Genomic DNA, 18,410 nt, shown 5'->3' with positions numbered 1-18,410 from the left:
ATCCTACCCCTGTAGTGGCTACCCCCGAACCTACTGTGTGCCCTCCGCCTGATATGTCAGTGGTTTTACGTGCTATTCAGGCTTTAGGCGATAAGGTAGAGTCAGTGGTAAGTGACCATAAGTCTCTGATGGCCGAAGTGAAAGAGTTGAAGGCCAAGAGTGCAGTGGGTGAAGTTAGTGCCAGTGCTGTGACGAGTGCTAGTGTCGGTGCAGTGCCTTGTACTAGTGTTAGTGCCAGTGTGGTGCGTGGGGATTTTTCTGTGCGAGCCAGTCGTTCTCCCAGTCCGGGACCTCTTGCAAGCTCCCAAGCCCAGGGGAGAAGCAATGTCGAAGGGCATAAGGGTTCGGCAGGCCTTGTTAGGCGCACAGAATCATCCTCAGTGGTTGCGGGCGTGTCTACCACAGACCGTCACTCCCACTTGCAGACGATTGAGCCCGTCTTCCGCTCGTCCGCTGATCTTCCCTCGGGGAAGAAACGTTGGTCTCAGGTCTCTAGACCGCTTAAACGCAGAGTCCAACCCTCGAGTGCTCAGCCAGGTTGCAGTCGTTGGCTCAGCTCTGACTCGCCTCAGTCTTCTAGCGAGTGTACTCCGCCCAAGAGGAGTAAGGTACAACAGAGCTGCACCGGTGGTGCAACCACTGTTATGGCTTTGCCTCAGTCTGCTTCTGTCTCTTCTGATCCCAAGTGGTCTATGCTTCAGTCCATGCAAGCTCAGCTTTCAGACCTGATGCGTGAGTGTCGTGCTGAGAGTGCTGTACCTCCTGCACCTGTGGTACACCTTTCTCCTGCACCGGTTCAGCCTGTGCTGCACCCGCCTGCACCGGTGGTGCACCAACCTCCTGCACCCGTTCAGCCTGTGCTGCACCCGCCTGCACCAGTGGTGCACCTACCTCCTGCACCGGTTCAGCCTGTGCTGCACCCGCCTGCACCGGTGGTGCACCAACCTCCTGCACCCGTTCAGCCTTTGCTGCACCCGCCTGCACCGGTGGTGCACCAACCTCCTGCACCGGTTCAGCCTGTGCTGCACCCGCCTGCACTCGCTGCACCCAGTCGCAGCTCCATCTGCCAGGCGTACGATGTTGTACCAGTGAGTCAGTCTGCTCAGCTGCTGCACCGAGCTCTACCCGTGCACCCTGATCCTGCTCCTCAGACATCTCTGCTTGCGGGAACTTTACCTTGTTCTACACAGCCTCGATCTATTCACGCTCCACTTATACCACAGGAACAGGAACTTGCTGCACCTCCTCCTTCCACCTCTGTTGTTGTTCCTGCTCGTTCTGACTCTGCGGTTCAGCATTCGTTTCCGATCCCGTCGCCTCATTCTGGGGTTGAGATTTCGGATGATGAGGAAGCACACCTTGATCCCTCTTCGGACGTGGACGAATCCAGACCCTCTCCACAGTCTCTTGATTTTCGCAAGGTCTTGGTTCTTCTCAGGGAGGTTTATCCAGACCATTTTGTCTCAGCTATACCCCGCTCTCCACCATCTGAGTTTTCGCTGGGAGTGCAACAAGCTCAGTCTTCCTATACCAAGCTTGTCTTAGCTAGATCCTCCAAGAGGGCTTTTAGGATCTTAGGGGAATGGCTGCAGTCTAAGCAACTTCTTGGCAAGACTTCCTTCATGTTCCCTCCAACGAAGCTCACTTCGAAAGCGAGCGTTTGGTATGCCACAGGGGAAGCACCAGGCTTGGGAATACCTGCCTCTGCCCAGGCTGACTTCTCAAGTCTGGTAGACTCGCCTCGAAGATCTGCTATGAGACGCTCAAAAGTGTGTTGGACCTTCTCGGACTTGGATCACTTGCTTAAAGGAGTGTTTAGAGCTTTTGAAATGTTTAATTTTCTCGACTGGTGCCTGGGGGCCCTCAGCAAGAAAACCTCCCATACGGACAAAGATTCTGCCATGCTGTTAATGTCCTGTATGGATAAGGCCATCAGAGATGGATCGGGCGAGCTAGCGTCCTTGTTTGTATCAGGGGTTTTGAAGAAAAGGGAACAGCTGTGTTCTTTCCTTTCTGCCAGCATTACCCCTTGCCAACGTTCACAACTTCTGTTTGCTCCTCTTTCGAAGTTTATTTTTCCCGAAGAGCTCATTAAAGATTTGTCGGCTGCTTTGATACAGAAGGACACGCACGATCTTGTAGCTTCTTCGGCTCGTAAGTCTAAGGCTACCACCTCAGCCCCTAAGACTTACCGCCCCCCAGTGGCTGATACCCCTGCGACTAGATTCATACCGCCCTTTCGTGGTAGAGCCCCCAGCCGAGGAAGCTCCCGTCCAGACTCTTACAGAGGCAAGTCCAGGAAAGGATCCAAGCCATCCAAAGGAAAACACTGACTCTCCGATTCTCCAGACGACAGTAGGAGCCAGACTCAAGACCTTCTGGCGAGCTTGGGAGATGAGAGGTGCAGACGCACAGTCTGTCAGTTGGCTGAGGTTCGGTTACAGGATTCCATTCTTCCTTCAACCACCTCTGACCACTTCGCCCATCAACCTCTCTCCCAACTACAAAGAGGAGGACAAGAGGCTAGCTTTGCACCAGGAGGTGTCGCTTCTTGTGCAGAAGAAGGCTGTGGTTGTAGTCCGGGACCATCAATCCCCGGGCTTCTACAACCGCCTCTTTCTTGTGGCCAAGAAGACAGGAGGTTGGAGACCTGTGCTGGACGTCAGCGCTCTCAACGAGTATGTCACCAAGCTGACGTTCACGATGGAGACAACCAAGTCGGTCTTGGCAGCGGTCAGACAGGAGGACTGGATGGTCTCATTGGACTTGAAAGATGCTTATTTTCACGTTCCGATTCATCCAGACTCCCAACCTTTCCTAAGATTCGTTTTCGGAAAGGTCGTCTACCAATTCCAAGCCCTGTGTTTTGGCCTAAGCACAGCTCCTATGGTCTTTACCCTTCTGATGAGGAATGTAGCCAAATTCCTTCACTTGTCAAACATCAGAGCCTCCCTCTACCTAGACGACTGGCTGTTGAGAGCCTCCTCGAGTCGTCGTTGTCTGGAGAATCTTCATTGGACTTTAGACCTTATCAGAGACCTGGGTCTATTAGTCAATTTGGAAAAATCTCAACTCATTCCCTCACAATCCATCGTGTATCTGGGAATGGAAATTCAGAGTCAGAGTTTTCGGGCTTTTCCATCGGCACCCAGGATAAGCCAAGCCCTAGAGTGCATCATGAGCATGCTGAAGAGGAACAGTTGCTCAGTGAGGCAGTGGATGAGTCTCACAGGGACTCTCTCGTCCCTAGCCCTGTTTGTCGAGCTGGGCAGACTCCACCTCCGCCCTCTTCAATTCCACCTTGCAGCTCATTGGGACAAGAGTTCTACCCTGGAAGCAATCTCTATCCCTATCAACCAAGAGATGAAGACCACTCTCCTGTGGTGGAAGCACAACCTCCTTCTCAAGGAGGGTCTATCATTGGCCATCCAGACCCCCCAACTTCATCTCTTCTCAGATGCATCGGACTCGGGCTGGGGTGCAACCTTGGACGGAAAGGAATGCTCCGGAATGTGGAACGAGGAACAACGTTCTCTCCACATCAACTGCAAGGAACTGCTGGCAGTTCATCTAGCCCTGTTGAACTTCAAGTCCCTCCTGCTAGGCAAAGTGGTGGAGGTGAACTCGGACAACACCACAGCCTTGGCTTACATCTCCAAGCAGGGGGGGACCCATTCGAGGAGCCTTTACGAGATCGCAAGGGACCTCCTCATTTGGTCAAGAAGTCTAAACCTCTCTCTAGTCACGAGGTTCATCCAGGGCAATATGAACGTGTCAGCAGATCGTCTGAGCAGAAGGAATCAGGTCATTCCCACGGAATGGACCCTCCACAAGAGTGTGTGCAACAGACTTTGGACCTTGTGGGGTCAACCTACCATAGATCTGTTTGCCACCTCCATGACCAAGAGACTTCCTCTGTTTTGTTCTCCTGTTCCAGACCCTGCAGCAGTTCATGTGGATGCTTTTCTACTGAACTGGTCCCATCTCGACCTGTACGCATTCCCTCCGTTCAAGATAATCAACAAGGTTCTGCAGAAATTCGTCTCGCACGAAGGGACACGGCTGACGCTGGTTGCTCCCCTTTGGCCTGCAAGAGAATGGTTCACAGAGGTACTACAATGGCTAGTAGACTTCCCCAGGACTCTACCTCTAAGAGTGGACCTTCTACGTCAACCTCACGTAGACAGGTTACATCCAAACCTCCACGCTCTTCAACTGACTGCCTTCAGACTGTCGAAAGATTCGCTAGAGCTCGAGGCTTTTCGAAGGAGGCAGCCAGGGCTATTGCCAGAGCAAGAAGGGTTTCCACTCGTAGGGTCTACCAGTCTAAGTGGGAGGTCTTCCGAAGCTGGTGTAGAGCCAATTCAATATCCTCTACCAATACCTCTGTGACCCAAATAGCTGACTTCCTGCTTCATCTTAGGAATGAGAGATCCCTTTCAGCTCCTACGATTAAGGGATATAGGAGTATGTTGGCCTCAGTTCTCCGCCATAGAGGTTTGGACCTGTCTTCCAACAAGGACCTTCAAGACATTCTTAAGTCTTTTGAGACGTCTAAAGATCGTCGTCTTTCCACTCCAGGCTGGAATTTAGACGTAGTCTTAAGGTTCCTTATGACATCTAGGTTCGAACCTCTCCAGTCAGCTTCATTCAAGGACCTTACCCTCAAGACTCTTTTTCTCGTTTGCCTGGCAACAGCTAAGAGAGTCAGTGAGGTTCATGCCTTCAGCAAGAACATTGGTTTTACGACCGAGTCTGCTACATGTTCTTTCCAGCTTGGATTCCTAGCAAAGAACGAACTTCCTTCACGTCCTTGGCCTAGATCGTTCGAGATACCTAGCCTTTCCAACATGGTAGGTAACGAACTTGAGAGAGTTCTTTGCCCTGTCAGAGCTCTCAAATATTATCTCAAGAGGTCTAAACCTCTCCGAGGACAGTCAGAAGCCTTATGGTGTGCCATCAGGAAACCCTCGAGACCCATGTCCAAGAATGGGCTTTCGTATTATATAAGGCTTCTGATTAGAGAAGCACATTCTCACTTAAAGGAGGAAGACCTTGCATTGCTGAAGGTAAGGACCCACGAAGTAAGAGCCGTAGCTACTTCGATGGCCTTTAATAAAAACCGTTCTCTGCAGAGTGTAATGGATGCAACCTATTGGAGGAGCAAGTCAGTGTTTGCATCATTTTATCTGAAAGATGTCCAGTCTCTTTACGAGAACTGCTACACCCTGGGACCATTCGTAGCAGCGAGTGCAGTAGTAGGTGAGGGCTCAGCCACTACATTCCCTTAATCCCATAACCTTTTTAACTTTTCTCTTGAATTCTTTTTGTTGTTTTTATGGTTGTTACGGTAGGCTAAGAAGCCTTCCGCATCCTTTTGATTTGGCGGGTGGTCAATTCATTCTTGAGAAGCGCCTAGGTTAAAGGTTGTGTAGAGGTCCTTTAGTAGGGGTTGCAACCCTATATACTTTAGCACCTTGGGTTGATTCAGCCTCCAAGAGGAACGCTGCGCTCAGTAAGGAAGACGAACTTAAAAAAGAGGCAGAGTAACGGTTCAATTCGACTTCCTTACCAGGTACTTATTATTTCATTTGTTATTAGAGATAACTGTTATATGAAATTTGGGGATACTTGGCTATCCTTTAATCTTGTTCACTGGTTTTCACCCACCCCCCTGGGTGCGAATCAGCTACATGATTATCGGGTAAGTTTAATATTGAAAAATGTTATTTTCATTAGTAAAATAAATTTTTGAATATACTTACCCGATAATCATGATTTAATTGACCCTCCCTTCCTCCCCATAAAGAACCAGTGGGATCGAGGAATAATTGAGGAGGTGTCAACAAGAAGTACTTGAGTACCTGGCCACAGGTGGCGCTGTTAGTACACCCCCTTCTAGTATTGTGATAGCTGGCGTATCCCTCCTTAGATTTCTGTCGGGCAACGGAGTTGACAGCTACATGATTATCGGGTAAGTATATTCAAAAATTTATTTTACTAATGAAAATAACATATTTACACTCAATGCAGTGAATCAGTGGGACAGCTGGATACTGAAGAGATGCGATGCCATCATCTCCAGGTTCCAAAAGCAGATGACCAGGAGGGAAGTTCTCCACCTTCACAATGCCTTGGTTAATACCTCGTCCTTGTTCCCATTAGGGGGCGTGGAGGCAGTGGTGGAAAAGTGGAGGCAGGTGAGCCAGGACTCTCCTTTACTGTGCCGTAACATCCTGGCAACCTACAGCTCAAGCACTGGCTTTGCAAAGGGCTTCTCCTGTTGTGAGGCAGGCGCATAAGCCCTTTGAGGAAGGTTCACGTCCGGCACAGTCCATCACCAAAAGACGGAACCCTTGGAGACCGCCCTTTCCAGGGTAAAAGTCCGAAAGATGAGGGGTTAGAGGAGGCAGACGAGAGCAATATCCCCACTAGGGGGCATTCCCCCTGCAATACCACCGTGGGGGGAAATGTATGAAGCTCAGGTGGCAGAGATGGCAGTGCCACGGGGCAGAGCCCTGGACCGTAAGTGGGCTTTGGTCAGGTTACATTGTCCCGTCCACCAACTCTCCCCCACTCCTGATTTGTCCTCGAACAAGTTCAATGTCCTTTGCTCAGGGATTGACAGAGGACATAGGCCTTCGGGATGAAGTCGAGACTATGGTAGCTACGGGTGCTCTCCAGGAGGTCCTCGATGAGTCTCTAGGCTTTTACAGTCAACTCTTTGTTGTAGAGAAAGTATCTGGAGGCTGGAGACCTGTCATAGATCTCTTGGTTTTGAATGAGTTTATTCTTCAGACTCCGTTCGTTCAAGATGGCGACTACAGACATGGTCAGACAGTTAGTACATTAAGACCGCTAGACTTCACAATCAAGTTGGATCTAAAGGATGCGTACTTTCAGATCTCAATCCATCCTTCTGGCAGGAAGTACCTCCAGTTTGTAATATACGACAAGGTACAGGTACCAGTTCAGGGTGCTTTGTTTTGGCCTGGGCCCATTCCAACGGTATTTTGCTCCTCTGATATCTGGATGACTGGCTGATATTGGTGGTCTCGATGGAGACCCTTCTCCACTGAGAAAGACTTCTCGAGTTTTGCTATGATGTGGGGATCGTGGTAAACCTTGAGAAGTCAAATCTTGAGCCCAAACAAATTCTGGTATACCTGGCTATGCGAATAAATACCTCTTTGAGAAAGGTTTTTCATCGCAGGATCAAATTGTAAGATTCAAGAGTGGTGCAACCATTCCTAAAGCAAAGCTCGCTGTAGGCACATGAGTGGCAGTGTCTGCTGGGGCACCTGAACTCGTTAGAATGTTTGGTGAATGCTCTGTCTCCAGTGGTAGCTGAAGTCCTTCATGTCTTAGTGCAGGGATCCTTCTGGAATGCTTATTCTGGTGGTGGAAGAGCGGAGGATAGATTTACCTGGTGAGTGGCCTACCCTTCACCTGCCAGTAACAATAACTACCTCGTTGAAAGTTTAAACAGTCATTCCGGCTTCGCTGAAATCATACTTTTATTGAAAGACTCATTAACTACAAATTAATTGAAAATATTGTTCTAAAGTTATAAATCTAATTGTTATTATTCTAGTGTTTTTATGCTTATTTTGGGTTTAAATCATAGATTCTCTTAATGAAACTGGTGATTTGTAGCTATGATGAATATGTAGAAATTGTTTGAAGGGACCATAATATGATATTTGTAACATAAAATCATGTTCCAGATAATGCTCCAGTAAGTAAGGGATTAATGGGCTGTATGTTCATGACGTGTACAGCGTTAAACGTTCCCTTGTTTGCTCACTTGAGGAAATATTTAATCTGCAAGCTACCAGATGTCTTCTTAAAAGGAGAGGTAAGTTATTCTCAGAACATTTGTTTAATTTTTCAATTCAAGGGGGCCTTAATATTTTCTCTTCTATTGTTAAAATTTGCTGATTTAATGAATAGGGGTGTTTAAAGTAAAATCTTATTTCATTTAGGTACAGTTAGGCTATACTACTGTACTAAGTTTATTGAATAAATATTGATATTTGTTCTGTCATTAAATACAAACTATTTAGCTCTTTATAAGGAATATACTTTTGGCAAAGCTGGAAGACTAGCCATAAGACTTTTAGCAAGGTATAACTAACCACCGCTAATTAGCGAGGGGGTGGAGTAGGGAGTAGTACCGGCTATCTCGCTCGCACACACACACACCTGTGTTCTATTGTTACTTTTATTTGTTCCGTAACCGAAATACAAACCACGCTATTTACAAAGGGTTTACTTTTAGCGCAGCTGAAATGACGAGCCAATAGTTTTTAACGAGGGTTAATTACCCCCGCGCTAGTTAGCGGGGGGTGGGGAAGGGTAGCTTGCTACCCCTCCCCCCTCCACACACCAGTGACTTGCTTCACTTCACTTTTGGCTCGGCGGTGATCAGACGTGTCTGTTCATCGCCTTCGTGACAGCCTTTAATTTTCTTCTTTTTCTTTTCAGCTTGTGTGATTGGTTGGAAGTTGACCTTCAGTTGTTTTCTTTTATTTAATATGCGGACATGCCCTGGAGTTGCCGGCCGTCCTTGTGGGACTTTCATGTCGGACGTGATAACGGATCCTCACACCCTCTGCCCTCAATGTCGGGGCCGACGGTGCGACCAGGATAACATGTGCCGTGAGTGCAGGGAGTGGTCTGCCTCCCAGTGGGAGAGGTTTGGCCGTCGGCGTAAGAAGAAGTCCAAGAGAGACCGTTCTCCTCCGGGGTTAGCCTTGAAGGAGGAAGGTTCTCGGGACTCTTCTTCCGCCGCCCAAACCTCCTCCGAAGCTCCCCCTCGTCCGCCTCCTAAGGAGAGTCGTCCGAGTGGGAGCGCAGGCCCTTGTTCTGTTTCCCTACCTTCGGTGGGGGGAGAGGGCGTCGCCTCCCATAGCGAGGCGGTTCCCCCTCCTCCTCCGGGGGAGGTTATTGATAATAATGCTTTATCCAGTGATGATCTGTTACAGATTTGGTCGTCCCTGGGGCTTAAGGGCTTGCCCTCCAGGGTCGCTCTTATTGACCTTGTCTCGTTGGGGGCCGCTGTTAAACAGTCGCCGGTGGTAGCGGAGGTAGACCCTCTGTCTATTGTCGACGTCGTGGTGACAGAGGCCTCCGACGTGGCTGGGCCTCCCGACGCAGGTGCTGTTGCTGGTGATGGTGCTCTAGGCTCTCCTCCTCCTTCCGTGCATCCTTCGAAGGGGGAAGTGAGTCCTTCGGTCTCGACTGCTGCCCAGCTTCCTTCTGAGGGAAGTGTTTTGAAGGAGACTCCCCTTCGGAGGACCGATGGTCCCGACGATCTCCCCCGATGCCGCCTCCGCCGTAAGGCTCACCGCCCTCTACGCCACAAGGGCCTCCCTTCCCCTTACAGGGGGACTAAGAGGCGCCTTTTTGGGTCTTCGTCCTCCGGGGGGGACTCTCCTCGTCAGCCTCAACCGTCTGCTCCGCCCTCCTTGAACCTCTCTGCAGACCGCTCACCATCTCCTGCCGGATCTTCGCCTTCTGGAGAACTCGTCACCCGACGGGCAACGGTCCCTTCGGGGCTAAGGGATTCTTCCCTTACGCGAGCAGGGCCAGCGCACAAGCGCTCTCCTGCTCGCCAGCGATCTCCTGCTCGCCAGCGATCTCCTGCTCGCCAGCGATCTCCTGCTCGTCGACGATCTCCTGCTCGCCAAGACCCTCCTGCTCGCCGACGCTCACCTGCTCGTCGGCTCTCTCCTGAGGTTCGCCCCCCTCGCCAGCGCTCTCCTGCTCGTCAGCGCTCATTTGAGGACCATCGCCCTGCGGTCTCTGACCACCCTTTAGTTCCTGCTGAACTCCCTGCTCACCATCCACCTGGTCCTGTGGCTACGCAACATCGTGCTGCGCGTGTGTCAGGAACACATGTTCGCCAACGCGCCAGCGATCTTCCCGTTCCTGCTCGTGAACCTATCCTCTCACAGGACACGCGTCGACCTTCTGCTCGCCAGCGATCACCAGCTCGCCAGCGATCACCAGTTCGCCAGCGATCACCTTCACATGCTGCCCGCCATCGCACGAACCTGCATGATCGCCCGCTTACGCATGCTGCTCCTCATCGCAATACCCTGAACGATCGCCCTCCTGCGGATGCTGATCACCATCGCACCCTTTCTCGCGATCATTCACCTGCGCATGCTGCTCGCCATCGCACAACCCTACACGATCGCCCGCTTACGCATGCTGCTCCTCATCGCACAACCCTGAACGATCGCCTTCCTGCGGATGCTGATCACCATCGCACCCTTTCACGCGATCATTCACCTGCGCATGCTGCTCGCCATCGCACAACCCTGAACGATCGCCCGCTTACGCATGCTGCTCCTCATCGCACAACCCTGAACGATCGCCTTCCTGCGGATGCTGATCACCATCGCACCCTTTCACGCGATCATTCACCTGCGCATGCTGCTCGCCATCGCACAACCCTGAACGATCGCCCGCTTACGCATGCTGCTCCTCATCGCACAACCCTGAACGATCGCCTTCCTGCGGATGCTGATCACCATCGCACCCTTTCACGCGATCATTCACCTGCGCATGCTGCTCGCCATCGCACAACCCTGCACGATCGCCCGCTTACGCATGCTGCTCCTCATCGCACAACACTGAACGATCGCCTTCCTGCGGATGCTGATCACCATCGCACCCTTTCACGCGATCATTCACCTGCGCATGCTGCTCGCCATCGCACAACCCTGCACGATCGCCCGCTTACGCATGCTGCTCCTCATCGCACAGCCCTGAACGATCGCCTTCCTGCGGATGCTGATCACCATCGCACCCTTTCACGCGATCATTCACCTGCGCATGCTGCTCGCCATCGCACAACCCTGAACGATCGCCCGCTTACGCATGCTGCTCCTCATCGCGCAACCCTGAACGACCGCCCTCTTGCGCGCGATCATTCACCTACACATGCTGCTCGCCATCGCTTACCATCACGTGGTCATTATCGCCAGCGATCTTCTTCACCTACGCGGCAGCACGATCCCTCGGACACGTGTTCATTTACCTGCCCACCCTCACGCCCACTCGCCTGCGCGCCCGCGCGATCGCTCGCCTGCGCGCCCTTGCGACCGCTCGCCTGCGCGCCCGCGCGACCGCTCGCCTGCGCGCCCGCGCGACCGCTCGCCTGTGCGCCCGCGCGACCGCTCGCCTGTGCGCCCGCGCGATCACCCGCGCAACCATTCGCCTTTGCGCGACCGTTCACCCTCGCGCGACCGTTCACCCTCGCGCGACCATAGTTCGCGGCGAATTCCACAGCCGGTGGTAGCAGCAGGGACGCGTGCTCCTAGACGGCACTCGGGATCACCTCCATCCAAGCACAGGTTGGTATTGCAGGACGAGGACAGGTCATTACAGCATTCTTCCCCACCTTCTTTTCAGGCAGGTACCGTCGTGTCCACTCCAAAGGATCGCCCGATCCCTTTCACCTTAGCGAGGATTTCGGACTCTGTGTCCTTTGAGCAGCAGACTTGGTTTGGTCCGCTGGCACGGGCGTTAGTGAGGGTTATGAAACCAGCAATCGCCGGCCAGGGTAACAAACCAGCGGCTGTCTCTCCTACGCTGAAGAGAAAGAGAGGAGTGGACTTCGTGGTGACTTCCCCCAGGGCGAAGTTGGTTCCCAAGAGGTCGGTCTCGAGGGTCCCCTCTCCTGCACGAGTACTCTCTCCTTCTCCCGTGGACGAGGCCTTTCCGTCCTCAGGTGAGTCCAGTGGACCGGTAGTCTTCCCCTCGGCACCAGGGGGGGAGACTTCGCTTCAGGCAGGAGAATCGTCTCGTGAGGAAGGGGCCCCTCGAACCTCGTTGTTGGGATCCTGTATCCCTCCTAGGAGGGAGCCCAAGGATTCCAAGACCATCCCTAAATCCTCTGCAAGGATTCGACAGGAACCCACGACTACCCAGGGGAATGTCCACGTATCACCCCAGGAAGAGATTCCTGGGGCAGGAGACTTAGCTGCCAGCCCGCAGGGAGGAGAACAGCAGGAGTCCGAACATGCCTTCTGGCAGGTCCTAAGCCTGATAAGGCAACTTAACAGTCTTACGGATCCAGTCATCCCCCCCCGTGAAGGCAAAGACACGATTCTGGATGAAGTGTTCGACGTTCGGAAGGCCCCTAAGACCAGTGCAGCTCTGCCCTGGTCTCGGGGGCTGAAGAGTGCCAGAGCTAGGGCCAATGCTCAGCTCGCACTTCTTGCCTCCTCCAGTCGTTCCACTGCCGGGAACAAACTCATCCCTCCTCCTCGCCTTCAGCAGAGGAGGTATTTCGAGATCCTGGGTGAGCACAACCTCGCTCTTCCTCTCCATCACTCTGTGGAGGAGCTGGCGAAGGGAGTTCCCTTGGAGAAACTCTCTGCCCGGCAGGTGTCGTTCTCGGCGGCAGAGATCCTTAACCACGAGAAGGTCGCTAAGTGTGCCATGCAGGCCACTTCGTGGCTGGACTTCTGGTTAGGATCTCTGGGCATCCTATTGTGATCTGAGGACTTGTCCAAGGAGACCAATAGGAAGGCCCTAGAGACCTTCTTGCTCTCGGGCACCCGCTCCATCGAGTTCTTGGCGCACCAGGTTACCACCCTGTGGGCCAACTCGGTGTTGAAGCGTCGCGATGCTGTGTCCGAGAGATTCCATCCGAAGGTCCCCGCCGTAGATGTGTGTAGGCTCCGACATGCCTCCCTCCTGGGGGAGAGCCTGTTTGAGCCTCAAGACTTGGAGCGAACGGCTGAGAGGTGGAGGAAATCCAGCACGGACTCCCTCCTCCACAGGGCCCTTACAACTCGGCCCTATAAGCCTCCAGCCCCGCCACAACAGCAGCAACAGCCTCGTAAGGCTCCAAAACAGGCACCGGCAGCTAAGAAAGTGGTGTCTAAGCCCCAGCCCTTTCCAGCCAAGGTCAAGAGGGGTGGTAAGTCCTCCAGGGGAGGCAAGACTTCTAGGGGTGGCGGCCGCGGCCGCAAGCCCTAGGGGTGGCAGTCCCCCTGCGTGTCCACCTGTGGGGGGATGCCTTCAGCGTTGCGTCCGCAGGTGGCAACATCTCGGGGCCGATGCTTGGACGATCTCAATGATCGGCCAAGGTTATCGCGTCCCGTTCACGTCATCTCAACCTCCCCTGACAGCGAATCTAGTATCGTTGAGCTCCTATGCCATGGGATCGGCAAAGGGGCTGGCCCTTCAGGCCGAAGTCAAGACCATGTTCGAGAAGGGTGCTCTCCAGGAGGTCGTGGACGGCTCTCCAGGCTTCTTCAGTCGACTCTTTCTTGTAAAGAAGGCTACTGGAGGCTGGAGACCCGTCATCGATCTCTCGGCTCTGAACAGGTTTGTCAAACAAACCCGGTTCAGCATGGAGACAGCAGACACGGTCAGACTTGCGGTGAGACCACAAGACTTCATGTGTACACTGGATCTAAAGGATGCGTACTTCCAGATCCCAATCCATCCGTCTTCCAGGAAGTACCTGAGATTCTGCCTAGACAACAAGATCTACCAGTTCAAGGTGCTGTGTTTCGGTCTCTCCACAGCTCCTCAGGTGTTCACCAGAGTGTTCACCCTGATTTCGACTTGGGCGCACAGGAACGGCATTCGTCTCCTTCGTTACCTAGACGATTGGCTGATCCTAGCAGACTCGGAGTCGACCCTTCTTCGACACCGAGACAGGCTTCTAGATCTTTGCCAGGATCTGGGGATCGTGGTAAACCTCGAGAAGTCCTCTCTGCAGCCGTCCCAACGACTGGTTTATCTAGGCATGCTAATAGACACCAATCTCCACAAAGCCTTTCCATCAGACGACCGGATAGCAAGGCTGAGGAGGGTGGCGGAACCTTTCCTCAGGCGAAAAGAACTCCCCGCCCAATCGTGGTTGCGTCTCTTGGGCCACCTATCCTCCCTGGCCCGTCTGGTTCCAAACAGCCGCCTCAGGATGAGATCCCTTCAATGGCGGCTCAAGTCCCGGTGGAATCAAGGATCCGATTCCCCGGACACTCTGATCCCAATGGGGTCTCTGGAACAGACGGACTTGCGGTGGTGGCTGGCCGACGAGAACCTGCGAAAGGGAGTGAGTCTTCTCGTCCTTCCCCCGGAATTGACTCTGTTTTCGGACGCGTCAAAAGAAGGGTGGGGGGCGCACGTTCTGAACCAGAGGGCCTCAGGCCTTTGGTCAGAATCAGAAAAGTGCCTACACATCAACCTGCTAGAATTGAAGGCCGTCTTTCTGGCCCTTCAACAGTTCCAACGGTTCCTGGCGGGTCACTCCGTGGTGGTGATGAGCGACAACACCACGGTAGTGGCTTATATCAACAAGCAGGGAGGCACTTTTTCGCAACAGCTATCCCATCTTGCAGTAGAGACTCTGAGGTGGACCGAAACCCACTCGATAACACTATCAGCTCGCTTCATTCCTGGCAAGAGGAATGTGCTCGCCGACAGTCTGAGCAGGGCTTCGCAGATAGTGAGTACCGAGTGGTCTTTGGATCCTCAGATAGCCAACAAAGTCCTGACTTTGTGGGGTTCCCCGACGGTGGACTTGTTCGCGACAGCCTTGAACTTCAAGCTGCCCCTGTACTGCTCACCAGTCCCGGACCCCAAGGCACTCTGGCAAGATGCTTTCCAGCAACGGTGGGACAACATCGACGTGTACGCCTTCCCACCATTCTGTCTGATGAGAAGGGTGCTCAACAGGACCAGACTATCGGTCAACTGTTCCATGACTCTAGTAGCTCCGCTATGGCATCACGCGGAATGGTTTCCGGACCTTCTGCAACTCCTGACGGAACTCCCAAGGGAGCTTCCTCCACGACACGAGCTTCTCAGACAACCCCACTCCGGTGTCCCTCACAGGGCCGTAGCCTCGCTTCGGCTTCACGCCTGGAGACTATCCAGCGTCTCCTCGCGGAGAGAGGCTTTTCGCAACAGGTTGCGGAGAGAATGTCTCGGCACCTGCGAAGGTCCTCTGAGGGAGTCTACCAAGCGAAGTGGAGAGTCTTTTGTGGTTGGTGTCGTGGAAGGGGTATCTCTCCACTCGATGCCACTATTCCAGCAATAGCGGACTTCCTTGTGTATCTGCGAGAAGAAATGCGCCTTTCTGTCTCGGCAGTGAAAGGCTATCGCTCAGCCTTAAGCTTGGCCTTCAGATTGAAGGGCGTGGATATTTCTGCATCGCTAGAACTCTCTTTACTCATACGTAGCTATGAGCTTACCTGCCCCCAGTCGGAAGTGAGACCCCCTCCTTGGAACGTGGTTCGAGTTCTCAGGTCTCTCAAGAGACCTCCCTTCGAGCCATTACGCCAGGCCTCCGATCGCCACCTGTCTTGGAAGACGGCTTTCCTACTCGCCTTGGCCTCGGCCAAGCGAGTTAGTGAACTTCATGGTCTCTCGTACGACATCGCCCATTCAAGGGGATGGGGGGAGGTAACGTTCAGGTTCGTCCCTGAGTTTGTGGCCAAGACTCAGAATCCTGGAGTGCCGGATCCTCGGTTCGACTCTTTCAGGATCGCGAGTCTCCGTTCTGTAACAAACGACCCAGACCAGCTGCTACTATGCCCAGTGAGGTGTCTGAGGTACTACTTGAAGAGAACGGCTGCAGTCCGTCCTCATGTGCGAGCTTTGTTTGTGAGCACAGGCAGGACAAAGAGGAGGGTCACAAGGAACACCATCTCTGCTTGGATTCGAAGGGTTATCCACCATGCCCTGAATCCTGACCCTCCTCCGTCACGTCGCCCTCGGGCCCACGATGTCAGGGGTATTGCTACATCCCTGGCCTTCAAGAGAAACTTCTCTGTGACGCAGGTACTTCAAGCGGGGGTCTGGAAGCGTCAAACGACCTTCACAGCCCACTACCTGCAAGACGTGACCCACAGGAGCCTCGATACGTTCTCTATCGGCCCTGTGGTGGCTGCACAACAGCTGGTCTAACCTCAGGCTCCTTTTTGGACAAGTAGCAGTAGGTTGAGGGCGTTGTTACCCGGTCTTAGTCTGTGTGAATGAAAGAGTATGTCTGACCCTTACTTCTTTCTTCATTCTCCCCTCTCTTGGGGAAGCAGCATCCTGGTCCTCGCATAGCTGACCTCGACCTCTGCAGGTAACCCATGCTTCTTTGTGCTCCTAGTATTAAGCTTAATACTGTTGCGTCTCCCATACCCTGACGAGGTGGTATGGGGAACGTCCTATCCTAGAATTCCTATCTGAAGGTCTCAAGGTCAACTTCATAGGACGAGTCACACTCTCCTCCTCACACTACTTATGTAGGCCACTCGTTCCTAGCGATGCTAGGAACCTGTGAGGTACAGGGGCTCCCTCTCTCTAGTGCTGCTCACTAAGGGATCGAGCCCCCGGGCAAGCCGAAGTCAGTAAGGCTGGGGACTTTCCACCCTTCCTAAGGGGTAAGTCACCCTTTGTAAATAGCGTGGTTTGTATTTCGGTTACGGAACAAATGACAAATTCGAAGATAATTTGTATTTTTCCTAACCATACAAACCTTAGCTATTTACACATATGTGCCCGCCATCCCTGACCCCCAAGTCAAGTCCTACCTCTAAGTGAAGTGAAGCAAGTCACCGGTGTGTGGAGGGGGGAGGGGTAGCAAGCTACCCTTCCCCACCCCCCGCTAACTAGCGCGGGGGTAATTAACCCTCGTTAAAAACTATTGCCTCGTCATTTCAGCTGCGCTAAAAGTAAACCCTTTGTAAATAGCTAAGGTTTGTATGGTTAGGAAAAATACAAATTATCTTCAAATTTGTCATTTTTGGCTCGTGGGAGTGAGGACGTTCTGTTCTCTCTCCCCTTTTAACAAGACGGCTTTATGATTTTTCTCATTTTGGAGTTCTTGGGTTTTGCGGTTCCTGTCTTGCGGGCTTGTGGCACCTTCTTTCGGGTATTGAGGCAGTTCCCCATTCCCTTCGTCCTGCTTGCAGAGTCTCTTTGCTCGTAGGACTCTCCTCGTAGTAAGTGTCGGGAGTAACCATCCTCGCAGTGGGGGAGATTGGTAGGCGACAGAAGAGGAAGTCCAGAAGGGATTCTTCTCCTTCGTGGCCTTCCTCGAAGGTGAAGAAACCCCGACTTCCTTCTCTGTCGGCTCAATCCCTCCACTCTGACTGCTTGCTTTTTCTCCTCTGGAGGACAGTCAGGTAAGAGTGATGGTAGCCTTAGAGGTAATGCACCTTTGTTCCAACACAGAGACTTACTGTACCTCGAAACACTTTCTTAGGAGTTACCTGGAACCTCCTCTCAATCAACCAGAGTTTAGTGTAGTTTACCCTACTCCCATTTTCTATAGTGGTAGGCCTAGCGAGGAAAAACGTGCCCTGAGGGCAAACCAAGGTAGGCCACATGTTTCCCAGGTCGTAGCCCTTCAGTAAGTTTTCTGGTCGAGTCGCGGTATCACACGACGCTCCTCTGTTCTCAGTGCGACCCTTTGTGTCTCGAGGCCACGTGGTTACCACATGGTCTTTAGTGCCTTACCCGCGCGCTTAGTGCTTTAGCAGTGTACTTTCACTTTCATTCCTTTGTGCTTTCGTTGGTGTTTAGTGATCTTTTTCCGTTTTTGTGCTTGTGTCTAGCGGTCTTTGTGATTGTATGCAATGGAGCATGCTCGCCGTTGTCCTGGGCCTGGAGCCGGGAAATCGTGTGGGGCTTTTTTGTCAAAGCCCGATGTTGATCCTCATACGTTGTGTTCCTCGTGTAGGGGTAGAGTGTGTTCTCCTTCGGACACGTGTCCGGAATGTGCTGACTGGAGTGAGGTCCAATGGGTCAGGTTTGGGACCAAGAAGAAGAAGGCTACGAAGAGGTCTCCCAGGAAAACCAGTTTGTCCTCTCCTGCGACTTCTGCGGGTGAGGGATCGAGTAGAGTTCCTTCTTCTTCCCTTACCCAGAGTAGGGGATGAGGTAAGTCTGTGAAAGGGAAAAAGTTGGTGCCTCTTCCCCAGGAGACCCTCTTAATGAGAGAATGCCTTGATGAAGTCATTAAGTTTCAGCACGGCATTTAATTCCCGTGCTGAAACTTGGTGACGGGCAAGAGGGCTCTCGAACTTGGGGAAATTGCTCCCCCAGTTCGAATCTAAATTTCTCTCTTTTACCTTTTTCTTTTTCTCAATACTACTTCAACCTTATCCTAATTTCACAAACTTTCTTTAGTCTTGCTTTCCAAACTCTATGAGAAAAATTTCCCTCATTATATGTGTGTATATATTATGTACATATATATTTATTTATTTATTTTTTTTTCTCTTTTCTCCTATGGCTTGGATGTTTTCACATCCATTGTAGCCCCGGCGGGGATGTTCATACATCCTTTATTGCTGCCTGCTTTGATGAGTGGGAGGAGGTATCGCGGTTGGGAGGTGTTTGCATTCAAAGCTATATATGAGAGTATTGGATGATTTCAG

General features: G+C 52.4%; 1 protein-coding gene across 1 annotated transcript in view; it reads left to right on the top strand.

The window, feature by feature from the left end:
- The window catches only part of LOC137648150 (ubiquitin-associated domain-containing protein 2-like), an 82,329-nt gene that overhangs the window by 10,461 nt on the left and 53,458 nt on the right, over positions 1-18,410 (top strand). The window contains exon 2 of the mRNA XM_068381082.1: positions 7,728-7,858. Within this exon, the coding sequence (XP_068237183.1) occupies positions 7,728-7,858 (131 nt within the window). The remainder of the gene's footprint in view (positions 1-7,727; positions 7,859-18,410) is intronic.

The sequence above is a fragment of the Palaemon carinicauda genome, chromosome 1, assembly GCF_036898095.1.
Source record: "Palaemon carinicauda isolate YSFRI2023 chromosome 1, ASM3689809v2, whole genome shotgun sequence".
Taxonomy (NCBI): Eukaryota; Metazoa; Arthropoda; class Malacostraca; order Decapoda; family Palaemonidae; genus Palaemon; species Palaemon carinicauda.
Note: the sequence above shows the minus strand (reverse complement) of the source record. Positions and strands in the feature narration are given on the sequence as shown.